Below are 24917 nucleotides of genomic sequence, written 5' to 3' on the forward strand. Positions count from 1 at the left end.
GGCGACACAACCCCTCCCGTCATTTCAGCTCCAATGACGGCATCAAAACAATGAAAGCATGGCGAAGCGGCTCTCCACGGCTCTGCTTTCCTCGGCGAAAAAGTTAAGAAACTCGACGCTATAAGCCCTCAGTACCGAGCCGAGCAGTTCGCACGTGACTTTTATGCAGTGTTTCCCACACGTAGACTAATTCGCAGCCACAAAATCAACTCCGGCCGCCACATATTGCGTTTCGTTCATTTTTTTTACGCTATTTAAAACACACAGCGTATTCTTTCCGTTGTATTTCCTTTCCCCACTCTCCCTCCGTCTCTCTATCACTCACGCGTCTCTATCACATACACGCACGTACACACACACACACACACACACACACACACACACACACACGCACACACACACACACACACACACACACACCGCGTCTGTCTATGAGGCGCCGGACTGGACAAAAGCGAAGTAAACTCCGCGAGCGACACTGGGCGAGAGAGAGACAGAGTGTGACTTTTATTTAAACTTTAAACTAATATAATTTATTTTACTGGACAGTTTAAAGCTCATAACCATATTTTGTTGTTACTTGAAGAGTGCAGTGTCATGTGGCATCATGCAGTATTTGTCCTGAAAAGGCTACTGAGTAAATGTCTGTAATTTAAGGTCATTCCTATTTTATTTGTATACATTTTAATCATTAACTTTAATAGCACACTCTTTTTATGACTAAAATAACAGTAAAGGGTAAAAAAAAATGAATTCCCAAAAATTTAAACGGAAAAAAAACGGAATTTGGGGAAAAAATAAACGGATTTCATAGGGCCCTACCAATGCAGCGCGAGCCGATCTTCATCATCAGCACTGTCACTACACAGCCAAATCCAGTAAAGAAAGCATTTGAGTTCGCCACTGAAGTAATAACATCGCTGCGAGATCTAGTGAGAAACATTCACATTTCTCTGTTATTAACGGATCAAACAGCGCTGACGTGGAAACCAGGAGAAACATTGTGCCATGAATGAACTATCCAGTGTCCACAGATCAGCACATTCACCATGGGTTTACTGGAGTAACACTACTGACTGTAACCATGGGAGTGTGGCAGGAATAGTAGGCTATAATGCTTTCAAGTAACATCACGTCGGTTTTATTTTGACATTATGAATACAATTACTGCCCTCAAATGTTAATCTGAACTAAAATAAACCTTTGTTTATAACTACTACAATATTACATTTCATTTTGTCCAAGGAGCTGTTTTGTTTTATATGCTCCTAAGAAAAGTCAAGTATAGCTCCATCATTGCTCAAACTAATAAAATATCATACTTTATGATGTTAATTTTAATAAAAATATAATTAAAAAAATTAAACCAAGGAAATTTCTCTGGCATTTCTTTCTTTTTGCTGTATCGAAAACGTACCGAACCGTGACACAAGTGTATCGTATCGAACCGAACCGTGAATTTTGTGAATCGTTACACCCCTAGCTGGTTGATGTGGCATTGCTATGCGGTTGCAAGGGTGTTGTCATACATTAGTCCGCCCTCAAGTCTCAGTAATATTCAGGTCTCTAGATATGGCCCGTCTGTTTTTCTTTATATCTGTCCATCTTTGTGTTGTCATTATTGCCGAGAGCGACTTGCACAAACTCTAAATTGGGAAGCCAGTCTTGTCACTCATAGATCCAGTTTAAGCTGAAAAAGACCAGGAATATATCATGCTGATATATTACAGTGCAAGCAATAGTAATAGTGATACTTGGTACCACTAATTAATTAAATATGCTTATATAAACGCAATATTATAAATGGAAAATCGCTTAATTCAAGATACAACAGGTGAATATGGTTAAAAAACGAATAGGTATCACCATACTTCTATTGATTACATTAAGAATTGCAACAACAACAAAAAACTATTAGTATTCTGAAATGTTATGTTTAAATAAGCAAATGATCTTATAAAACATAAATAATTGACATACATTTCCAGAAAATAAATAAACACTGGAATAAGCCAGGTTCAAAGTTTCATTTTGTTGACATATTAACGGTTAAAGGTTTTTACTGAGGGGATTTTGGATCTCTCTTTTTATCACTCCATAAATCAGAAAATACTGTGAACAACAGACAGAAAAAAATACATTTTCATCATGTTTTTAGGAATGAAATGTTGTATAAAACCAGGCGAATGATCTATGAACAAACCCCTCAGTAAAAACCTTCAGAATACAGATGGGAATAAAACTGTACAGTTTGGTGAAGTGGAGGAAACAACTTTTAACCCTTTAATAGGGTGACCACCCGTCCAGCTTTGCGTTGTCCCGCACGTCGCATATTGAGGAAATGCAAATGTCCCGCATTTTCATCAGTCTATTGGTTTTTAATTATTAAGAAAACGTGCATGCGTTCTTTTGCCTTTTTAAGAAAGCATTTTATTTATTATTTTTGCAGCGTAGTTTTTCACCTTTATTTAACAGCGCTTCGTCATAAGTACAAATACAACAGCCGTTTTTTATATCCTATCCAATGGTTGAAAAGAAAGGAGTAAACACGGTCACTAGTAGGTTGTGACGGCTGTCAATCAAAATGTGGAGCGGGGATTCGTTCCATGTGTTCCCTGTCAGAAAACAAATGGATAATTCGGTGAATTTATCTGTTGTTGTTTAACCTGTGTTGCCTGCTGTGGTTGTTTTAATTCACATCCTTTCTAAAAATATAAAAGTTTTTGGTTTTGGCTTTTAATATAGGCTATTCTTAATATATAAGACTGTCCATCTAAGACAAAATTCGACATAGTGGAAAATGTTTCTTGCCTAAATTGAAATTGGAGATATACATTTTGTCCGTCTTGAGCCAAGGATCACAGTGGTGTAAAAAGCTTGAGGCTAGGACCAACGGTCTAGGAGTACTTTTGGTTGCTGTAGCGCCACCTATGGGCCAATCGGGGTCATACTCTGATAGGTTCTCCCCAAAAGTGTGGCCTACCATCTGACCGAGTTTTAAGTCTCTAGGCCTTACGGTTTGGGCTGCACGATGCGTTATAGTTTTTTTGGGGGTTTTTTCAAATAGCAATTACAATAGGTTTTCAGCACTTCGTGCTTGAACACCTAATAATAATGAGACATTTTTGACGGTTATAGCGCCACCTATGGTCTGATCTCCATGAAACTTTGCATGCTTCTTCACCATGTTATGACACACATGCTCTTCAATTTTCGTGAAGTTCTGAGTTTTTATTTATGATTTATAGGCTTTTGACTGTATTTTGCCACGCCCCTTTTAAATGGCCCTGTTGTTTTATATTTTATTTGTTCATTGTTTATTTTGTTGGATTTTAGTTGGACTTGGTCAGAACTGTCTCTAAATTAGTTGCATGATGCCTGCTGCCTTTGGGCTCAGTGATGTTGAATTTAAATGACATGTAACAATAAAGATTTTTTTAAGGGACTAATGAACAAAGAATTTTTATCAGCTGAAAGGCAGAATACAAATGTTTTTATTAAGTTAGATAGACATTATATAACAGTTTCAGGGTATGTTTTAGTGCTGGTAACATGTCCCACACAAACTTATAATCGTCCCACATTTGGTTTGTTTGATGGTGGTCACCCTACCCTTTAAAGATATTGTAATTGAAATCTTCAGACGCAAATAGATAAAGTGCAATAAAATAAACACGTAAAAGTGTATTTCCGATGTTTTCTTTCACAGTAATCTGTGTTTTTCAATGTTTTGATCAGTAATCAATGTTTTGAAAAGCCAAAATAGCCCAAAATCTCAGTGCATGAAACACTGTTTTTGCCCGTACGATTGATTTTTAAATAAAGACAGTTTTTAGAGAGAGGTTTTGTGCGGGCAGGGTTAGGCCTGGATGTGTCCCACACTATAAAACCACTCGGTCACTGTAATCGTTAACCTCAGATGGTTTAAAGATGTGCTGTAAAAACGTCAGCTTCACTATAGACCCACTGTGTGCTTTACGAGCACTGCAGCGCCTCACGACCCAAGAGAAATCTGTAGCAAAACGAGGACAGTATTCAAGAAACTTCACAATTCCTGATAGCTTTGTGTTCACTCGCTCTCTGTGCCAATTTCATCTGATGTATCCATGACAACAGCAAACCTCAGTGAAGCACAGATGACAGTTATTCACCATCAACCCAAAAGAAGAGGAGCGCTATGATAAATGAAGCAGCATCATGCATTAAAATCCTTCATCGACCGCTGAAGGAAAGACGAGCGCTGGAGTGTGTTCATATTTGCTATTTCGTAAGAGTCACTGTTGACATGACCTTGTATAATATAATAAAGTGCTTCAATAAGAGGTCGGATACTGATACTGATATCTAGGGGTGTGACGATACCCTCATACCCCAAGGACAATAGAGACACCAGAATAAAAATATTCATGATTCTGAAGCTGAAAATACAGAATTATTTTAGACGAATATGCTTGCACTCTGTCACTGACTAGATATATTTAAAATAATGTTGCCAACTTTTTACTGGTAACATAAGATATTTGGCATTATCAGGACCCACAAATATTCCCCCATTGCATTATTATACATTATAATCAACATTATGTATAGTAGTTTAATGTAGTACTGACACTAAAACTCTGAAAAAATTGAATTTATTTCTCACACAGTAATTTTTATTTTGGGTGAACTATCCACGATACATATTGTTTGTCACTATCCACGATACGTATTGTTGCATTTTTGTATTGCGATATATTGTGACACGATATATTGTTACATCGCAATACAAAAATGCATCAATATGTATCGTGGATAGTGACAATATTGAGTATAATTCACCCAAAATTAACATTTCTGTATGAGAAAAAAAATCCAAGTTTACAGAGTTTTAGTGTACATTAAACTACTAGATAATGTATAATAATGCAATTGGGGAATATCTGTGGGTCCTGATAATGCCAAATATCTTATGTTACCAGTAAAAAGTGCTACATTAGTTTAAAATTTAAATATATCTAGTTAGTGACAGTGCAAGCATATTCATCTAAAATAATTCTGTATTTTCAGCTTTAGAATCATGAATATGTTTATTCTGGTGTCTCCATTGTCCTGTGCTTTGGTTTATCAGGACCGAGTCCAAGCCTATTCATTTACACCCACATTGTAATATCAAATTTAGCATTTTAATCAACAGTGCATTTTTTGTGAACCTTTTACCAAATGTCTTGGAGTATCGCAATAATATCGTATCGCGAGTTCAATATCATGATATGTATCGAATCGTGACATGAGGGTATCGTCACACCCCTATTTAAAACTGTGGCACAAACTACTAAATATCTGTTTTAGATAATATATACACACACTGTTTACTATATATATATATACAGCGGGTGAAATAAGTATTGAACACGTCATCATTTTTCTCAGTAAATATATACTAGCATGCGACAAGTTTCTCCATACAGGAGGCGTCTTGAAGCTGTCATTACCAACAAAGGCTTTTGTCCAAAGTATTAAATAAATATCAGTAAGCGTGTTCAATACTTTTTCCCTGTGTCATTTCACGTTATTACACCAACATCTGTTGAACATTTCATGGCAATAGCACCTTTAGAAATATATTTACTGAGAAAAATGGTGACGTGTTCAAAACTTATTTCACCCGCTGTATATATTATATATATCAGATATATAATTCTTCTTTTCATTATAGTGTATATATTCCATTTTCTGAGTTTCTGAATGATCTTAAAAGTGGACTTTATGGCCCTGTTACTGATATTAAGATGCATTTGAGTCGATCGGATCACAAGTGTATGACGCTAAATACTAGGGCTGGGTATTGACACAAATTTCACAATTCAAATCGATTTCGATTCACAAGCTTGCAATTCAATTCGATTCCGATTCGATTCAATGTTGATCATTTTGGATATCAGGTACAATACATGGCAAATTTTCTCAAGGAAAACAAATCTCTTAACTAATGCTGTAAACTATGGGAGTCAGTTGTAGCCTATAGGCTTCATTAGCCTACTATAATATTGAAGGTAAAAATGTACTGATTTGTAGCTATACAAACACTTAAATTATTATTATAAAAATAAATAAAAGTGTAAAGTTATATGAAATATAAACATTTAAATGGTGGCTGTCATAAAAACTTGCCAGATTTATTCAAACATGCATTAAATATCGAAGAACATTAAAAATTATAATGAATATGTAATATGGTGCATATATTTAGCAAAATGCTCTTTAGAGTTAATTTTTCTAGCTGACTAACGAGTTTATGGTCACATATGGTTTTTCTGAGGTAAATGTGACGTTACATTGTTTACAAGTTGTTTTACTGACGTCTTTCCACGGTTGAAACACTGATTGCGATTCCATGTGACATGATACGGATTTCGATAAGTTGTACTCTATCTTTTAACACACTTTCAGACGTTCATTCATGTTTATTTTGCGCTGTAACTGGTATTATTAAGGCAGAAGAGGAGATCATGTGCACTCCGCGCTGCTGCTTCTCTTGAGCTGAACTGAGCCAGAGCGATCTCACGCCACAGCGCCAACACGCTATTTGTTTTTGAATTTCGTAAGAAAATGGACGTATTTTGAAATTTGAGACTTTATTTAGTATCAATAGTAACAAAGCACAAAGATTATTGCGATTTCTTGGATGGGATGCGCGCTACAATGTTCCATTCATTCATCAAATGAAAACAGGATGACTAATCGATTCTTGAGATTTAAGAATCGATATCGGTTCGTAAAAATGAGAATCGATTAATATCGAGAAATCGATATTTTTTTATCCAGCCCTACTAAATACAGGTGTAAACGGGGTCTAAAACGCTTTGAGCTTGTCCACTTTTGATCACTTCCAGAGGTAGTTGAAAACGCATTGGACTGGATTGCTTTCATGTGATCGAATGTGTTCGAAGAGCCACAAAAGACCAGTGTAAAACCTGACCTAATTAGTAAACATTATGGGAACAGCTCTAGCCAGACGGGATTTAAACTTTGTCGACTGGAGACCCAAGTTTGGTTTGAAGATGAAAAACGTACCTAGCACAATGTTCTCTCTCCACTCCTGATTTCTAACACACACTCACAGCGTTCGGCGTGGTCTCGCGGCTGTCAACTAAAGCTGATGCTCTGTGTGTTTTTCCGTCGTATCCAAGGCCGTTCATATGTAAATTGCACAAGCTTCTTTTGTCCATAGATCGGAAGATCTGGAGAAAATAAATACATTAATCCGCCCATAGACCCTCCCCTCGAAGAAATCAGGACAGAAGTGTTTAAAAGTGGACAAAAGAGGCGGATTAAAACAGAAAAGTGTCTCTCTCGTCTACTTGAATGAGACCAAATCACAACAAATTTTCAATGCTGAAGTAAAAATCAAAGATAATATGCGAGTTGAATGAACACATCTTCCATCTCTCTGCCCACCAGAGCAAACCCACTCGAGAGCATCCAGCCACCCACAGACCGAGAGATATAAGACTGATAGTGATCAGAGCACGGGCTGTGTTTACAGATATCTGCGCTTCAGGTCTAATCTCTTTATCAACACATGAAGACAGAGGCCCGATGGGCCCGACACATTCATGAACATCAGCTGAGAGACACATGCATTCAGCACATTTACACCTGATTCTACACAACGCCATGCAACTGTTTGGATGTTGTTTGCACACTGATCATATTTGCATTGCATAAGTCCATCAGTACTATTGCTCATACTATTGCTAGAATTTAAAGTGTTAAAGTGCAGCATTTGTGCTCCAAACATGATTGATTCCTCATTGAAGAAGAAACCCAGGTCATATCTAGAAAACAAAACGACCCAGAACACCATGGAAACCCTAACCATGGAAACGCCCTGGCAACCACCCAGCACACCCTAAAAAACAAAAAACAAAGAAACCACCCCACCTTAGCAACACTCTAACAACCACCCACAACTATCCTACCCTGGCAACTGCATAGCAGGAATGCAAGAACCGAACCCTCACAGAACACCTTAGCAACCGCATGGCAACACCCTAGCAACAACCCAGAACACCATAGAAACCACATAGCAGTAATGCAAGCACCCACAATCGCAACGCTCTGATAACCACACAAAAACCACCTAGCAACAACCTCACCTTAGCAAATGCATAGCAGATATGCACGCATACTTACAGAACACAATATCAACCACATAGCAACACTGACAAGCCAATCAAAACACTACCTATCAACTACCCCTCTCTAGCAACTGCAAGCACCCAGCCAAAACACCTTAGCAACGCCCTGGCAACCACCCAGAACACCCTAGAAACCACCCCACACCCTATCAACTGCATAGGAGGAATGCAACAAAAAACTCAGAAGACCATGGCAACCTTATAGAAACACCCTGGCAACCACCCAGAACACCCTATTGCATCATGGGCTCATACAATACACACAGCAGCACTTATATACACTACCATTTGCAGTTTTATTCCTATCTATATTCTGAAGGTTTTTACTGAGGGGTTTGTTCATAGATCATTCGCCTGATTTTATACAAAATTTAATTTCTAAAAACATAGTGAAAATGATTTTTTTTTCTGTCTATTGACAGTATTTTCTGATTTGATAAAAAGAGAGATCCAAAATCCCCTCAGTAAAAACCTTTAACTCTAATATGTCAACAAAATAAAACTAAAATGTTGAACCACAGTTCATATTTATTTTCTGGAAACCAGAAAAAGGTCTCATTCACTAGTTATTAAACACTATTTATTATTTATAGTTTTATTTATTTTTATTAGCAGAAAAAAAGTTCCATTTTCTTCAAAAAGATACAAATCTAGATATGCTTGCTACTTTATTTATATTTAATGTAAATTAAGCTGGTGATCTAATGACGACAAACAGACATACAGTTCACACACACATTAACTAAAAATGAGACTTAAATAAAAATAAATGGCCTAAATAGCAATATTTATTATAAAAAAAGACCAAAAAACTAATAAAATGACAAAACCAAATTACTAAAAATGTAACTAAAATAAACGTGAAAACTAAAAATATAAAAAGCTTATTCATAATATTAATAAAACTAAAATAACACTGACACACACATTCATGAACAACTAAAAGAAAAAAAAATTCTCATCCTATTTTTATCCACGGGGTAATTATTCCCATGAGCTAAAATCTCTGAGGTTTCCTATTAAAAGTGTGGACACATTAGGGTTTGGCTGGAGAGACACCGTAAGCATCCGTGACTTTCCCTCACAAACGCCACAGCTGGTCTCGTCTCGGGAGGATTAGTTAACAGTCTCTCTGCACCACCACCGGAGGATCAACACAGGCCTTTTGGAAAACATGCAGTCCAGGGAGTTGAACACAGCGGGGCGAGTTTCTGTTCCCGCTCTCGCCCCGTTCAGCGTGACACTGACAAACGACACGGCGCAGGTGGACATGAGCAACCTTCCCATGAACACAACCAAACCAGACAGATGCTGCCGCACCAATAACCATGCCAGAGAGAGAGAGAGAGAAGAGAGAGAGAGAGAGAGAGAGAGAGAGAGAGAGAGAGACTTTGGCTGCATCCGAAATCACATATACTTCCTAACTGTGCGTTCACACCGCCGCCGACTTGAGAAGCTCTGGCCGCCCTGTCAAGGACGCTTGTCAAAAAGTACGGGGAAGCTTGTTGACGCTTTGGCCGCTCTGACGGAGCAGGGAGAAGAGAAGATGTAATAAACAGAAAAAACAAGCAATACATTGAAGAAACCTTTTATAATGACAGCATTTTTATAAGCGTTTTGGTCACATTTGGTCGAAAAAAAAAGAATAATTAGCTATTATTATTATTATTATTTGCATTAGGCTATTATTTGCATTAGTGCAATTGGTCAAATCGGTGTCACCGACCGTGAGCAAATGAATTGCATTCCCGCTTAAAACGAGCGTTTGTAAATATTTCAAATAAAAGTTGCGCTCATGCAGTCCCTGTAAGCAAACAACGTCATGTCATAAATGATAGGAAACCCAGCAACGGCGATGATTAGCTTCTCCTCCATTTTCTCAAACTAATGTTTTGGTAGGAACGAAAGTTTACATCGTATGTTTCTCCAGAATCAGCCGGCGCGAAGGACGTCTATATTCCGATTGGTTGCTGGCGTTTTGCCGCTGAACCGCGTCACAGCTCATTACCATAAAGTTGCGCTACTTATAACTCTCTGATTGACGCTCAAAACGCCCAAAGCACGACGCCGATGGATTTGACGCTCCTTGCAGCCGAGAAAAGCCGGCTTCCATTGGAAATGAATGACTTCCGGTCGCTTTGGAAGCTCAAGTCAGCGGCGGTGTGAACGTACAGTTACTATAAAGTATGTGAAAAACAGTATGTGACAAAAGAACATTTTTCAAAATTCATAATACTCATAAAAGAATAGGCAAAAAGTACCCGGATAACCTCCAGCGAGATTCTGTGCGCTAGTTTATTTATATTTAAAGGTGCTATATGTATTTTCTAGCGGCCTCTATCGGTGATGTTTCAGATTGCAACCAATTTTTACAATAGCGCTCGTGCTCGTGTGCGTGCTCGAACAGAAGAGCGAGCACTCATGGTACCGGCCACACTGAGACTTTCAACACACCGGAGAAAGCATCACACAACATGCTGGGAACTCATGTAAACTCCCACTGCAACGTTACAATAATAGACTACTTTTATCAGCTTGACGTTGAACTAATGCTCTATGCTCGTACCATGATAACGATACATTTGTGGTGTTATCTAGCATAAGGCATTTCACTAACTATTCGTGTATCTTTCACAATCAGCAATGTCAACATAGGTGAATGTATAATATGATAACGAAAACTAGACTGAACAATTTCAGTGTAACAGTAAGACAGTAGGAAGTAACATTACTGTACTGAACGTGTCTGGAAATGTGTATTATAAACAATATGATAGTAGTGGGATGAGTGACGTTAGACAGTAGATCTAGTACATAAAATAAAAGTTACATCCTAAAGCACCTACTTTTTGTTATCCTGGAACAGTCTTTTGTATTCATTTCATGTCTCATGTATGTTGTAGTTTACCTTGCGATTTCATTACAGTTTACCATTATTTATTTCAGCATATCTGAAAACTTGTAATTTATCACAATATAAATAGCAGAGGTCTCTCCATAATTCAAACGCTCTGCCGATGTTGATCCGTGTTTTCGTCCTAAGTCGATCCGATTCACGTTTGGCCTGACGAGCTTCAGCAGATAAATTTTTGTTTTGTTTTGTTTTTTATATTTATGTGGAGTTTGTGTTGGAGTGTGTGTTGTGCTGGAGGCAGGTCGTTGTTTGGTGTTATCAGACTCCATGTCGTCAGCTGCAGTGCCGTCGCATAGACTGTATATAAAAAGGAGAGAGGCTCGGGAGCGCGCATGCACGTCACATCCGATGGATTTCGCGGTAAATCCGACCCGGAGACTTCACATAGAAATAGGAATACTGGCCTTCAGAGGTAATAGCAAAACCCGACAAGTGGATCATTGTAATGTGTGATTACAACCCCTTCACGCACAGGCAATAAAAAAGCATTCATTTTAGAAGAAAAGTTACATAGAGCACCTTTAATGTCAATTAAACTGGTAATTATTCAGAATTTTGACTGAAAGATCTAATAAGTGATCATGAATTCTGCTTAAAAATACACAAACACCTGGATTATTATCATTAACTAAAACTGAAATTAGCACTAAATGGCAAAACAAAAATTACCTAATAAAATGACAAAAGCACATAACCAAATTACAAAAAATGTAACTAAAATAAACATAAAAAAACTAAAAACATAAAAAGAACCATCAAAATATTAATAAAACTAAAATAACACTGACACACACACACACTAAATCCTAAATATTTTGAAAAGAACATTACCTTTTCCATATAATCTTGCCTTGACATTCCAGTAAATGATGACAGAATTTAAATATTTAGGTGACTGTCTCTTTAAAAACAAACTTATGCATGTACGCTTTTACATTTGCAAAAAAAAAAAATTGTCCAGATGAACATCAGTGGTTTTTAGATAAAGGCTTAAGAACTGAATCCCTCAGTAGTGGTGTGCAAATTAGACTTAATTATTTCAAATCTTCCCAGCGCGAGAGTGACACAAGAACATTAGTGTAGCGCGAGTCTTTAAAAGCACTCGGGCTGTGCGACAGCAAGACAAAAGCGGAGAGAGGAGAATGAATTGGCCATGCCGTATTAAGAAGAATAACAGCAAAGGAAAGTGTGTCACTTTCAATATTCAGCCACACACCAGGAGAGGATGACACTGCATCTCTCAGAAACATCACACACACACACAAGAGAGCTTCATTACAACTGACTTCACTAATGGAGTGTGTAAAATGGGCTCACGTTTCATGAATGAGTGAGTTTGGAAATGCATAAGCACAGATTCCCTGGATAAATGAAGTTATTCTATCTGAAAAAATAAATAAAAAATTACACTGCAGTTAAAGTCTGACTGTGTAGTCAATAACTTTATACCTTAAAACTCATCTTTGTTCACCAAAATGACATATTTAAACGTTTTTTTCCTTCATGCCTGAATGTAACTCGACACCCTATGGGATTAATATCCTGCCATGATTCAAAACTGAAAATAAAGTTCTGAAAGGTTGAAACTAAGTGTTCGAAAACTCAAAATCTTACAAAAAAAGTTTTGCAAGATCGAAAAATAAGATTTGCAAGCTTGCAAAATGTAAAAAAATTAAAAATATCTCTGCAAACATTATGTTGTTTTTGAGATTTCCTTCTTCAGAACTGCAACATTTTTTTTACGATGTTGCGCAAACAATTTTTCAGAGTTTCAAATTTGTCAGTGTTCTCCCACTGTATTAGTTTGTTTTCCAGGTTTGAAACCTTGTAAATGGTGATCTGAAAACTGGTGTGCGAATGTGTGAAAAAAAGTTTTGAAACTCTGAAAACAGACTTTTGCAGGCTTGCAAAGGGGTAAAAAAAATTAAATCTCTGCAAACATAATTTTGTTTTTGAGTTTTCCTTCTTCAGAAGTGCAACACTCTTTTTGACGGTGTTGTGCAATCATTTTTTCAGAGTTTCGAATTTGTCACTGTTCTCCCAGTGTATAGTTTGTTTTCCAGATTTGAAACCTTGTAAATGGTGATCTGAAAACTGGTGTGCGAATAGGTGAAAAACAGTTTTGAAACTCTGAAAACTGAGGTTCGAAAGGGCGAAACTTATTACATTACATTACATGTGCACTCCTATTGCAGACTATTTTTTCAGAGCTGAGTTTACAACACCCAGTTTGCGGAGATACGCCCACACAGTTGCGAGCTTGCGACTCACGTGATTTGTGGCAGCTTTGTCACGCAGCTCTGCTCTGAAACTCTGAAACTCAGACTGAGCGAAAATGAAGCTTCGCAACCTCGCAACTTAAAAAAAAGCCTGGAGGGAGGGCCTTCTGCTCTTGGCCAATGCTTTGCTGTCTGCTGACGTACAGTCCAATCACAAGTCGTATTTACTGGAAAGGTGGGATTGACCGACTGCTCCGCCAATGACGAAAACGTATGGGATGAATATAGTCAGTCATATTTATTTATAGAGCACATTTAAAAAAAAACAGCTGTTGGCCAAAGTGCTGTATCAAAATATAGTATCAAAATGATTAACACGTGCAAGCACAATTATCAATGAACTTGATTAATGTTGCAGAAATGTTTTATTATCCACAACCAAAGGCCTTTCAACAGGCCTTTTCAGGGGCGGCGCCAGATCATTTTTAACGCAGGTGCTGAGGGGGTGTCAGATCATTGACAGGGGGAGCTGCGCAATTATATATATATATATATATATATATATATAGGCTATATACATACACACACACACACACACTATTATTTAAATGAGCAAAATTTATAATGAGATGCTCCAGCTCATGTGCAATGCAATCGCGCCCGTGCCTCCATGATCATATTGTCAGCTATTTGCTTCTTATTTATTATATATCCAATTGGTTGATGAAAAATTGATTAAAATGAAGATACAATTTATACAAAACGAAATTCACTTTAAAGAAAGGCTTTCTACAAAACAAAACTTAATTTAGTGGTCAAAATCATGTCTGACCCATCATATCTTCCGATATATTGCGCATCCATCTTACACATGCTGTTCAATTTTCATAATCAGCATAGATGTGAAAAAAATAACATTACAATATTTTAACAAAAATGAAACTAAATGCGCTTATTTAATGGCTACAACACATATAGTGGGCCTATACAGACTCTCTAAATATTTACATTAATATTAACAATGCTGTAGAAGTGCAGTTTGTTGATAGTAAATGTTAACTAATCTATAAGTGTCACCGATTTTTTATACACCGATTCAGAGGTCTCGTGAGTTCAGTGTTGGACATGTCAGTTGTTTCAACTATTCATTAAAGTGAATAGTTAAAATGAGTCATTCGTTTGCGTATCGGACGTGTCATTAGTGGACGTCTAGCACGCTTGTGTGATTATCTCGGCAGTTTAGGAGTAGGACATCACACAAGATTTGCAATTTGTACAAATAGAGACATTTTTGTGAATACAAATGTTTTCTTTTGTATTAGTGTTTCATAATTTGCGAATCCAACAAAGAAGACGTGCATGTGTGGATCAGGTGACACGCGTGCATTCATTGACGTCTTTTCTGAGTCAATCTCATTTGATTCATTTGGATTTTGAGACTTTCTTTTCGCGGGTTTTAAGCATTTCACAACCCACACACAAACAACTACAAATGAATAGGCCTGGTGCTAATTATTAATTTGGGCACAACTACACATCTATTTGACAAATTCATAAATGTGCGTCACTACATTTAAACTAATACAATTCAATGTGTGCGCAAAATCCAGAATCACATGAATGTGCAGCATTTTGTACAACTAGAGCCATATAGTTGTTAATACAAAACCTCGATTTTGTATTAATGTAGCTCAGAACTTGTGCATGCAACAAGATGTGCAATTTTTGATCAGGTGAAACACGTGCATTCATTGCTCCGTTTCTAGAATGCATGAATATATTATATTCATCCCATACGCTTTCGTCATTGGCGGAGCAGTCGGTCAATCCCACCTTTCCAGTAAATACGACTTGTGATTGGACTGTACGTCAGCAGACAGCAAAGCATTGGCCAAGAGCAGAAGGCCCTCCCTCCAGGCTTTTTTTTAAGTTGCGAGGTTGCGAAGCTTCATTTTCGCTCAGTCTGAGTTTCAGAGTTTCAGAGCAGAGCTGCGTGACAAAGCTGCCACAAATCACGTGAGTCGCAAGCTCGCAACTGTGTGGGCGTATCTCCGCAAACTGGGTGTTGTAAACTCAGCTCTGAAAAAATAGTCTGCAATAGGAGTGCACATGTAATGTAATGTAATAAGTTTCGCCCTTTCGAACCTCAGTTTTCAGAGTTTCAAAACTGTTTTTCACCTATTCGCACACCAGTTTTCAGATCACCATTTACAAGGTTTCAAATCTGGAAAACAAACTATACACTGGGAGAACAGTGACAAATTCGAAACTCTGAAAAAATGATTGCACAACACCGTCAAAAAGAGTGTTGCACTTCTGAAGAAGGAAAACTCAAAAACAAAATTATGTTTGCAGAGATTTAATTTTTTTTACCCCTTTGCAAGCCTGCAAAAGTCTGTTTTCAGAGTTTCAAAACTTTTTTTCACACATTCGCACACCAGTTTTCAGATCACCATTTACAAGGTTTCAAACCTGGAAAACAAACTAATACAGTGGGAGAACACTGACAAATTTGAAACTCTGAAAAATTGTTTGCGCAACATCGTAAAAAAAATGTTGCAGTTCTGAAGAAGGAAATCTCAAAAACAACATAATGTTTGCAGAGATATTTTTATTTTTTTTTACATTTTGCAAGCTTGCAAATCTTATTTTTCGATCTTGCAAAACTTTTTTTTGTAAGATTTTGAGTTTTCGAACACTTAGTTTCAACCTTTCAGAACTTTATTTTCAGTTTTGAATCATGGCAGGATATTAATCCCATAACACCCTTGCCTCATTTAGTATACACGGTTCTATGAATATGCAAATGAGCCCCGCCTCCACTCACTCCCTCAGCTCAGAGATCCACTGGTTGACGATCACACGTTGATCTGATTGGTTACAAGGTCGTTTGTGACGTCAGCGATTTCAAACCGTGTTTTTGAGACTGTCTTTGTTTCACTGCAGTTTTAAGCAGAAAATACTCAGCAATGCTGTCGACTTATGAATTTACACATGGTTTGTCTTATTAAATATTATTATATTATCATATTAAAAACACCACATAGACATAAAAACAACGTTTAAAGCTTTTCACCACAGGGGGACTTTAAAGCTTTTCGTACATTACCTTTCATGCAGTGTGTAATAAAGCTGTTGGTGAATGTAAAAAGTGCAGATAAATAAAGTTATTGTCTCTTAAAAGAAAAAGAAAAAAACGATTCTGAACTGCTGAAACGAGTCGTCAGTAATTCCAGTCTCACTTACAAACCTACGTAACAATGTAACAAATGTTTTGTCCTGTTGATCCTGTCATTGCACTTAATTAAACTACAGAAATCAGAGTCAAATTGATCATTTTATAAAGAAGCATCAAATTAAATAGCAATGAATGGATTTAATTAGTCACGATTAATCACGTCCAAAATAAAAGTTTGTGTTTACATAATATATGTGTGTGTACTGTGTATAATTATTATTTTGTATATATAAATACACACACATGCATGTATATATTTAAGAAATATTTGCATATATACATAATTTATATTTTATATAAATATAAATATTTTATATATAAATAAAGAAAATTCTTAAATATATACTATATGTGTGTGTATTTATATAGGCTCTACAAAATGATTATACACAGTACACACACATATACTTTTATTTTGGATGCGATTAATCGTTGCCCAGCACTAGTTTAAATTAGGGCTGTCAAATGATTAATCACGTCCAAAATAAAAGTTTTTTTTACATAATATATGTGGGTGCACTGTGTATAATTATTTTGTATATATATAAATACACACACATGCATGTATATTTAAGAAAAAAATATTATTTATATATAAAATATTTATATTTATATATAATATAAATTATATATAAATCTATATACAGTATATACATGAAAATATTTCTTAAATATATACAAGCATGTGTGTGTATTTATATATATAAAATAATTATGCACAGTGCACCCACATATATTATGTAAAAAAAAACTTTTATTTTGGATGTGATTAATCGTGATTAATCATTTGACAGCCCTAGTTTAAATATAGAGAAATTCCTCAATATGCCTCAATATGGATATTACCCCAACAAATGCCATATTTTACACCTTCATAGCATTTTTTCCCCCAACAAATCCATTTCTAACATGGTTTCTCGGACATAACTTAGTTTTACATGAGTGTTTTGCTAAGTAAGTTTGTACTGTCCCTTTAAATCCCGGTGAATTGCGCTTGAAACAGTCAGGGGTGAATCTCAGGGATGGTTGGGCTTGTAAACATGTCTTGTTGCGATGACAGCATCGGTCTCGTGTCGACAGACCTGTCAGTGACCGCTCACTAGCGCCTGGACGACAGCGCTTCACGAGCGACTGCCTCAGCCCTCGGGCGGCTCCGATCCGTTCACATTTCTCTCACGCAACGCCTCATAAAGCACAATCTATAGTGTAATGTCATGGGACAAGTACCAAGATAAAGAGAGCGCAGAAACAAGCACATCTCCAGCCCCGCGGCCACACCTGACGCGCCGTGTTTCACAGCCAAACCAGCTGCGCGCGGGATAATAACCAGTCAAAGAACTAATAAAACACATTTCCATTATGCGCTTCGTGCTTTGTGTGGATCTAAAGCGTTTCATTGTTGTTTATGATCACCCTTTTCTGCCGTTTTCACCAGAACATTCCTGTTTTAAGCGTGATTTAACAGCATGTTCGTTCAGAAATTGCTGTTATGGATCATAAAGCACGACTGTAAATAATATATTATACATTTCTGGTACATCTGGCAGCCAGAAAGAGTAATAAAACATGCTGGTTCCCAAAATACACTTTATTTTACGGTGTCCGTGTTACAGTGGAATTTATAATAATAATCTTTATTTTATATAGTGCCTTTAAAAGTAGGATCTCAAAGCACTTTACATAAAAATAATGAGGTTAAAAGACACACATAACAGTTATGAAAGCCACAGAATAAACACTTTAAAAGATAATTGCGACTTTTATCTCACATTTGCGAGTTTATATCATGCAATTTTGACTTTATGTCACACAATGTCAGAATTACGTGATTAAAAAGTCAAAATTTTATTTTTTATTCTGGCGGAAACAAGCTTCCATTGTAATTATACATTTAAGGTAAACTACATGTACTTGCTATAGGGTTATAGTTAGGATTAGGGTTTGGTTGAGGGTTAATTGCATGTAATTAAGAACAATTCATAGTAATTACTATAGTAATATACAACATCTGTAACAAAGCACTGTAAAATAAAGTGTTACTAAATCCTTCTACAGAAAATACTTATTTCATCATAAAAAAAACTTTATTATCAATTGTATGTTCTCACAAATCCTCACATTTTCACTGTAATCAGTGTTAGTTAAAAAAATAAAACTATAAAAAAATAATTGTAATTAATTCAAATAAAGCTGAAATAAAATAAAATACACTTAAATGTAAAAAATACTCAAATGAAAATGAAATTTAAATGGAAAATAAAATAAGTTGAAGTGCTAATATTACTAAAACTAAACATGAAATAAAAATAAAGCTAACTAGAAATATTAGCTAACTAGAAATAAAATAATAATAAATAAACTAGAAATAAAAATAAAGCTAACTAGAAATATTTAGCTAACTAGAAATAAAATAATAATAAATAAACAAGAAATAAAAATAAAGCTAACTAGAAATATTTAGCTAACTAGAAATAAAATAATAATAAATAAACTAAAAATAAAATAAAGCTAACTAGAAATATTTAGCTAACTAGAAATAAAATAATAATAAACTAGAAATAAAATAATAATAAACTAGAAATAAAATAAAGCTAACTAGAAATATTTAGCTAACTAGAAATAAAATAATAATAAATAAACTAGAAATAAAATAAAGCTAACTAGAAATATTTAGCTAACTAGAAATAAAATAATAATAAATAAACTAGAAATAAAATAAAACGAACTAGAAATATTTAGCTAACTAGAAATAAAATAATAATAAATAAACTTGAAATAAAAATAAAGCTAACTAGAAATATTTAGCTAACTAGAAATAAAATAATAATAAACTAGAAATAAAATAAAGCTAACTAGAAATATTTAGCTAACTAGAAAAAAATAATAATAAATAAACTAGAAATAAAATAAAACTAACTAGAAATATTTAGCTAACTAGAAATAAAATAATAATAAATAAACTAGAAATAAAAATAAAGCTGACTAGAAATATTTAGCTAACTAGAAATAAAATAATAATAAACTAGAAATAAAGTAAAGCTAACTAGAAATTAAAAACAACTAGAACTACTAGTAGAAATGACAAAAGCTGAAAAAAATACAATTAAAATGAAAATATAAAAACAAAAGCTTTAATAATACTACTATATTAATAACACTGACTATAACACATGATCAACACCCAGTGCCAGGCGTTATATCATGTAATCAAATGCATTTCATTTTAAAGGTGTAACCATGAATAGGTAAATATTTTCATGTGTTTGCATTATTACAGTTATTATGAAAAGATATAGAGCATTATAATGTGCACAAGCCCTCATACAGCGGCTTCATGTAGACGTGTTACTAAAACTCCCTCAAATACTTCCATAGGGATGATGGGTGCAGGAAATGATGTCAGGAATCACACACATTCAAACTAGTACTATTGATGATCAGATTCTCAACGAGACGGCGAGAGATAAAGTGTGTGTGTGATTGTCACAGTAACGTTCAGGACAAACGGCTGTCCTACATTCATCAGGCCTGTAGACACACACACACACACACACACCAGCATGTGGGATATCTCTCGTGCGGGCCATCGCTCGCGCCGCTCACACACTTCCACTTCAGCTGAGTGTGTGTGTAGCTTAAGGCATTCAACATGCACATATATGATGGAGAAGCCAGAGAAACACACACACACACACACACTGGAGAATCATTAGTATGAGGAGAGAGGAGAGGGGCAGAGAGATGAATTATTTAACGCAACGGCAACGAAATGAATAAACAAACAGATGAAGCGAGAGATGGCAGCGCCCCCACTACACCCCCGCCTGACAACAAACATCTTCCTGCTACCGTATCCACACACACACACACACACACACACACACACACTCTCTCTCACCAACACAGTCTAGAGTATATTGACAAAATCTGATGCACATCACAGGAAGACTGAATAATAACTGTCTAGTTTTTATAATATGATGGCAGGTTATTTTCATTTATATGCTATACGTACATTAGGGCTGTCGATTTAACACGTTAATTAAATTAATTAGTTATGGGGAAAAATAACGTGTTAAAATAATTAACGCACCCGCCCCCCGTATAGTTCATCTTACATTTCGTATAGTTGATGGTGACGAACATGAAGCAGAACAACAGCTCACTGTGTGTTGGAGCCTATAATACAGTTAGAACGACCCTAAAATTCAAGATATAAGGGCAAAAATGCCCCAGTATGAGTTTTTGTCTCATATTTATTTCATATGATCAAGCAATGTCACACGAGTGCCGTTTTTGTTCCTAGTGCAAAAGTGATGTTGATTTTATACAACAGTTCAATAAGTAGTTAATATTGTGTTTTATTTTAGACACTACTGTCTGATTTTGCTCGATTTTGCCAAAGAAAATTGTACCTATAAAGCTTTGTTAGTGTTTGAGCGATTCAATTGGGCAAACCAATGATTCAGTGACTCGTTCAAAAAGAGAGCCATTTACATCATTCCTGAATGAATCAGCCGTTTAAACGAAACGAATCAATGAACGATTACGATTCAATGACTCGTTCATAAAGAGAGCCATTTACATTATTCCTGAATGAATCAGCCGTTTAAACGAAACGAAATCAATGAACGATTCAATGACTCGTTCATAAAGAGAGCCATTTACATCATTCCTGAATGAATCAGCCGTTTAAACGAAACGAATCAATGAATGATTCAATGACTCGTTCATAAAGAGAGCCATTTACATTATTCCTGAATGAATCAGCCATTTAAACAAATCGAATGAATAAACGATTCAATGACTCGTTCATAAAGAGAGCCATTGACATCATTCCTGAATGAATAAGTCCGACATTGAAGTGAACCGCTGTTTCTGTCTCTCTGCTGAGGAAGACGTCATTCACTTGTTTTGGCAATGTCCCCACACAGAGAAATTTTGGTCAGATTTGTTAATTTTTATCCAAACCTATTTTGTAAGTGACTTTTCTTTCTGTTTTAAAGATGTTTTCTTTGGTTTGTTTGACTACTCAAAAGAGAAAACAGGACAATATTACATAATTAATTTGTGTTTCCTTCTAGCTAAATTTCACATACATAAGCAAAAATTTACTGGAACTAAACCTCTCTTTTCTCTATTCAAAGATGATCTAGACAGATACATGAAACTATCCAAAGCTCTGTTAATCCCAAAGCAATGAAAACTGTATCTCTATATTCATCCTTTATGTCCTCTTAAGGTGAATGCACTGCATTCTTGTTTTTATGTTACCCTGGCATCTTATTTGTGTCTGTGTATATTGTTGTCATTTTTGTTTTATTTTTTCCATGTTTGTATGTATTGCTTTAATGGTTTGTAATGTTTAATAAAAAAAAAATAATAAAAAAATTAAAAAATCATTCCTGAATGAATCAGCCATTTAAACAAATCGAATGAATAAACGATTCAATGACTCGTTCATAAAGAGAGCCATTGACATCATTCCTGAATGAATCAGCCGTTTAAACGAATCGAATGAATGAACGATTCAATGACTCGTTCATAAAGAGAGCCATTTACATCGTTCCTGATGAATCAGCTGTTTAAACGAATCGAATGAATGAACGATTCAATGACTCGTTCATAAAGAGAGCATTTACATCATTCCTAAATGAATCAGCCGTTTAAACGAATCGAATCAATGAACGATTCAATGACTTCAGACATTTACCGCCACCTACTGGCAGCTTTAGTCTCTTATTTAGAGTATTGCTTCTTTAAAAAAATTATTTCATATCATATTCTTTCCATATAAATAAAACATTTACGGTATGGTCATCATTTATTCCTCCTCATGGCCGTTGAAGCCTGAACGTTTGTGTAATAAATTCTATGTTGAATCAAATAAAATGTTTTTTTTCTACTTACTGTAATGTCTATTTGATGCTTTTCTCATTTAACACTAAAGGCATCAACAAAAATGTAGACTGCTTTCATCAGGTCGCCTGCCTTCTTTTGGCCAAATTCAGGCCACATGTGTCCGTCACAGATAAGGCAATCCCAGAATGCACTGCAATAACCACTGTGGAAAAAATTACATAAGATTGTTGACAGAGTCGAGGGAAATTGTAGTTTTAATACATTCAGTGCTGAAAAGTCAAATAAATAGTTTATCCATACTGTGAAATTCAAATGCAACTTCAAGTGTGTGTGAAGTTTTCAAAGTGTAGTTTTTCCAATTCGGCTACTTCCATTGCTGTAAGGATGCTGTATTTAGCAGCTTTATATAGCAGATGCTGAATAACAACAACACTTCTGTTTTAATGACACAGACAAGGAAACTCTTGCAATGTCTTGGACTTGAGTAGAGCAAGCAGTGTTTTGGTTTCATATAAATATATTAGTGCTGGGCAACGATTAATCACATCCAAAATAACAGTTTGTGTAATATGTGTGTTGTATATAATCATTTTGTATATATAAATAATACACACACACACCCTGCATCTATATATTTAAGAAAAATGTGTTATTTATATATAAAATATAAGACTTAAGATTGAGCCACTGTAGTCACTCTGACTATTTTAACAATGTCTTTAATAACTTTTGGGCCGGCCAGTTTCGATCCTTAAGAAGCCTATGGAGGAGTGATCCAGCTCTCAGATTTAATAAAAAATATCTTCATTTGTGTTGAAGATGAACGAAAGTCTTACGGGGTTGAACAACATGAGGAGAGTCAGTCTGGGGTTTGTGGTTTTGAGGACTGAGACTGGTGTTTGGACAGAGCTTAGCTAACTGGCTGAGCGAGTGAATCTTGGGTTGTAAACACAGCTAATTAAACAGGGTTATTTAACATTTTGCGTCTTCATTTGTCCTCTTCTGTCTCAATCGAGTCCCAACACGCGCCTCAATTAACCTGAACGTCTAAATGCCACGGGATCGTCTTCATCCTCGCTGCTGTGTCCTGTGGATTCAGCACTCGAAGGCAAACAAAAGACCAGCGCTGAGGAGAAAGACGTGTTGGAGTGTGTGTGTGTGTGTGTGAGATCTGTTTGGAAAGGACATGGAGTTGAATCACTCATCTCTCTCGATGCCAACGGCTCCCCGGGAGATGTGCGACGGCCAGCCTGGCAGAAATGTGTCTAATGTGAGATAAGGTGGCACTCAAACTGAGAATAACTCAGCGCTCGCTCTTTGCTCTTCACATCAAGGCAGGAGGGGAAGATGGCGGTCATAAAGAGAAGAAAGAAAGACTGAAACACAAGCCGCTTGAGTACAGAGACAGAGAGAGAGAGAGAGAGAGAGAATTGGATTGAGGGACACACAATGTGAGAAAGAAAGGAAGGAAGGAAAGAGGGAGGGAGGAAAAAAGAAAGAAAGAAAGAAAGAAAGAAAGAAAGAAAGAAAGAAAGAAAGAAAGAAAGAAAGAAAGAAAGAAAGAAAGAAGAAGGAAGAAGGAAGGAAGGAAGTGAGAAGGAAGGAAGGAAAGAAAGAAAGAAAGAAAGAAAGAAAGAAGTAAGGAAAGAAGAAGGAAGGAAGGAAGGAAGAAGAAGGAAGGAAGGAAGGAAGGAAGAAAAGAAAAAGGAAGGAAGGAAGAAAGAAAGAAAGAAAGAAAGAAAGAAAAGAAAGAAAGAAAGAAAGAAAGAAAGAAAGAAAGAAGAAGGAAGAAGAAGAAGGAAGGAAAGAAAGAAGAAGGAAGAAGGAAAGAAAGAAAGAAAGAAAGAAAGAAAGAAAGAAAGAAAGAAAGAAAGAAAGAAAGAAAGAAAGAAGAAAGAAAGAAAGAAAGAAAGAAAGAAAGAAAGAAAGAAAGAAGAAAGAAAGAAAGAAAGAAAGAAAGAAAAGAAAGAAAGAAAGAAAGAAAGAAGAAAGAAGAAGGGAAGTGAAGGAAGAAAGAAGAAGGAAGGAAAGAGGAAGAAAGGAAGGAAGGAAGGAAGGAAGGAGGAAAGGAGGGGAGGGAGGAAGGAAGGAAAGAGGGAGGGAGGGGAGGAGGGAGGGAGGGAGGAAGGAAAGAGGGAGGGAGGAAGGAGGGAGGGAGGAAGAAGGAATAGGGAGGGAGGAGGAGGAGGGAGGAGGGAGGAAGGAAAGAGGGAGGGAGGAAGGAAGGAAGGAAGGAAAGAGGGAGGGAGGAAGGAAATAGGAGGGAGGAAGGAAGGAAGAAGGAAGGAAAGAGGGGAGGGAAGGAGGGAGGGAGGAAGGAAGGAAGAAGGAAGGAAGGAAAGAAGGAAGGAAGGGAAAGAGGGAGGAGGGAGGAAGGGGAGGAGGAAGGAAGGAAGGGAGGGAGGAAGGAAGGAAGGGAGGGAGGAAGGAAGGAAGGAAAGAGTGGAGGGAGGAAGGAAGGAAGAAGGAAAGAGGAGGAAGGAAGGAAGGAAGGAAGGAAG

At 36.2% G+C, this 24917-nt stretch overlaps 1 protein-coding gene across 1 annotated transcript in view; it reads right to left on the minus strand.

Annotated features, from left to right (window-relative positions):
- The window catches only part of LOC130069857 (V-set and transmembrane domain-containing protein 2-like protein), a 62616-nt gene extending 40010 nt beyond the window's left edge, over positions 1-22606 (minus strand). Inside the window, exon 1 of the mRNA XM_056234007.1 lies at positions 22465-22606. Within this exon, the coding sequence (XP_056089982.1) occupies positions 22465-22492 (28 nt within the window). The 5' untranslated portion in view covers positions 22493-22606. The remainder of the gene's footprint in view (positions 1-22464) is intronic.
- Between the last annotated feature and the right edge of the window lie 2311 nt (positions 22607-24917).

The sequence above is a fragment of the Rhinichthys klamathensis genome, unplaced genomic scaffold (assembly GCF_029890125.1).
Source record: "Rhinichthys klamathensis goyatoka isolate OS25496 unplaced genomic scaffold, OSU_Roscu_1.1 h1tg000386l_1, whole genome shotgun sequence".
In the NCBI taxonomy this organism is placed as follows: Eukaryota; Metazoa; Chordata; class Actinopteri; order Cypriniformes; family Leuciscidae; genus Rhinichthys; species Rhinichthys klamathensis.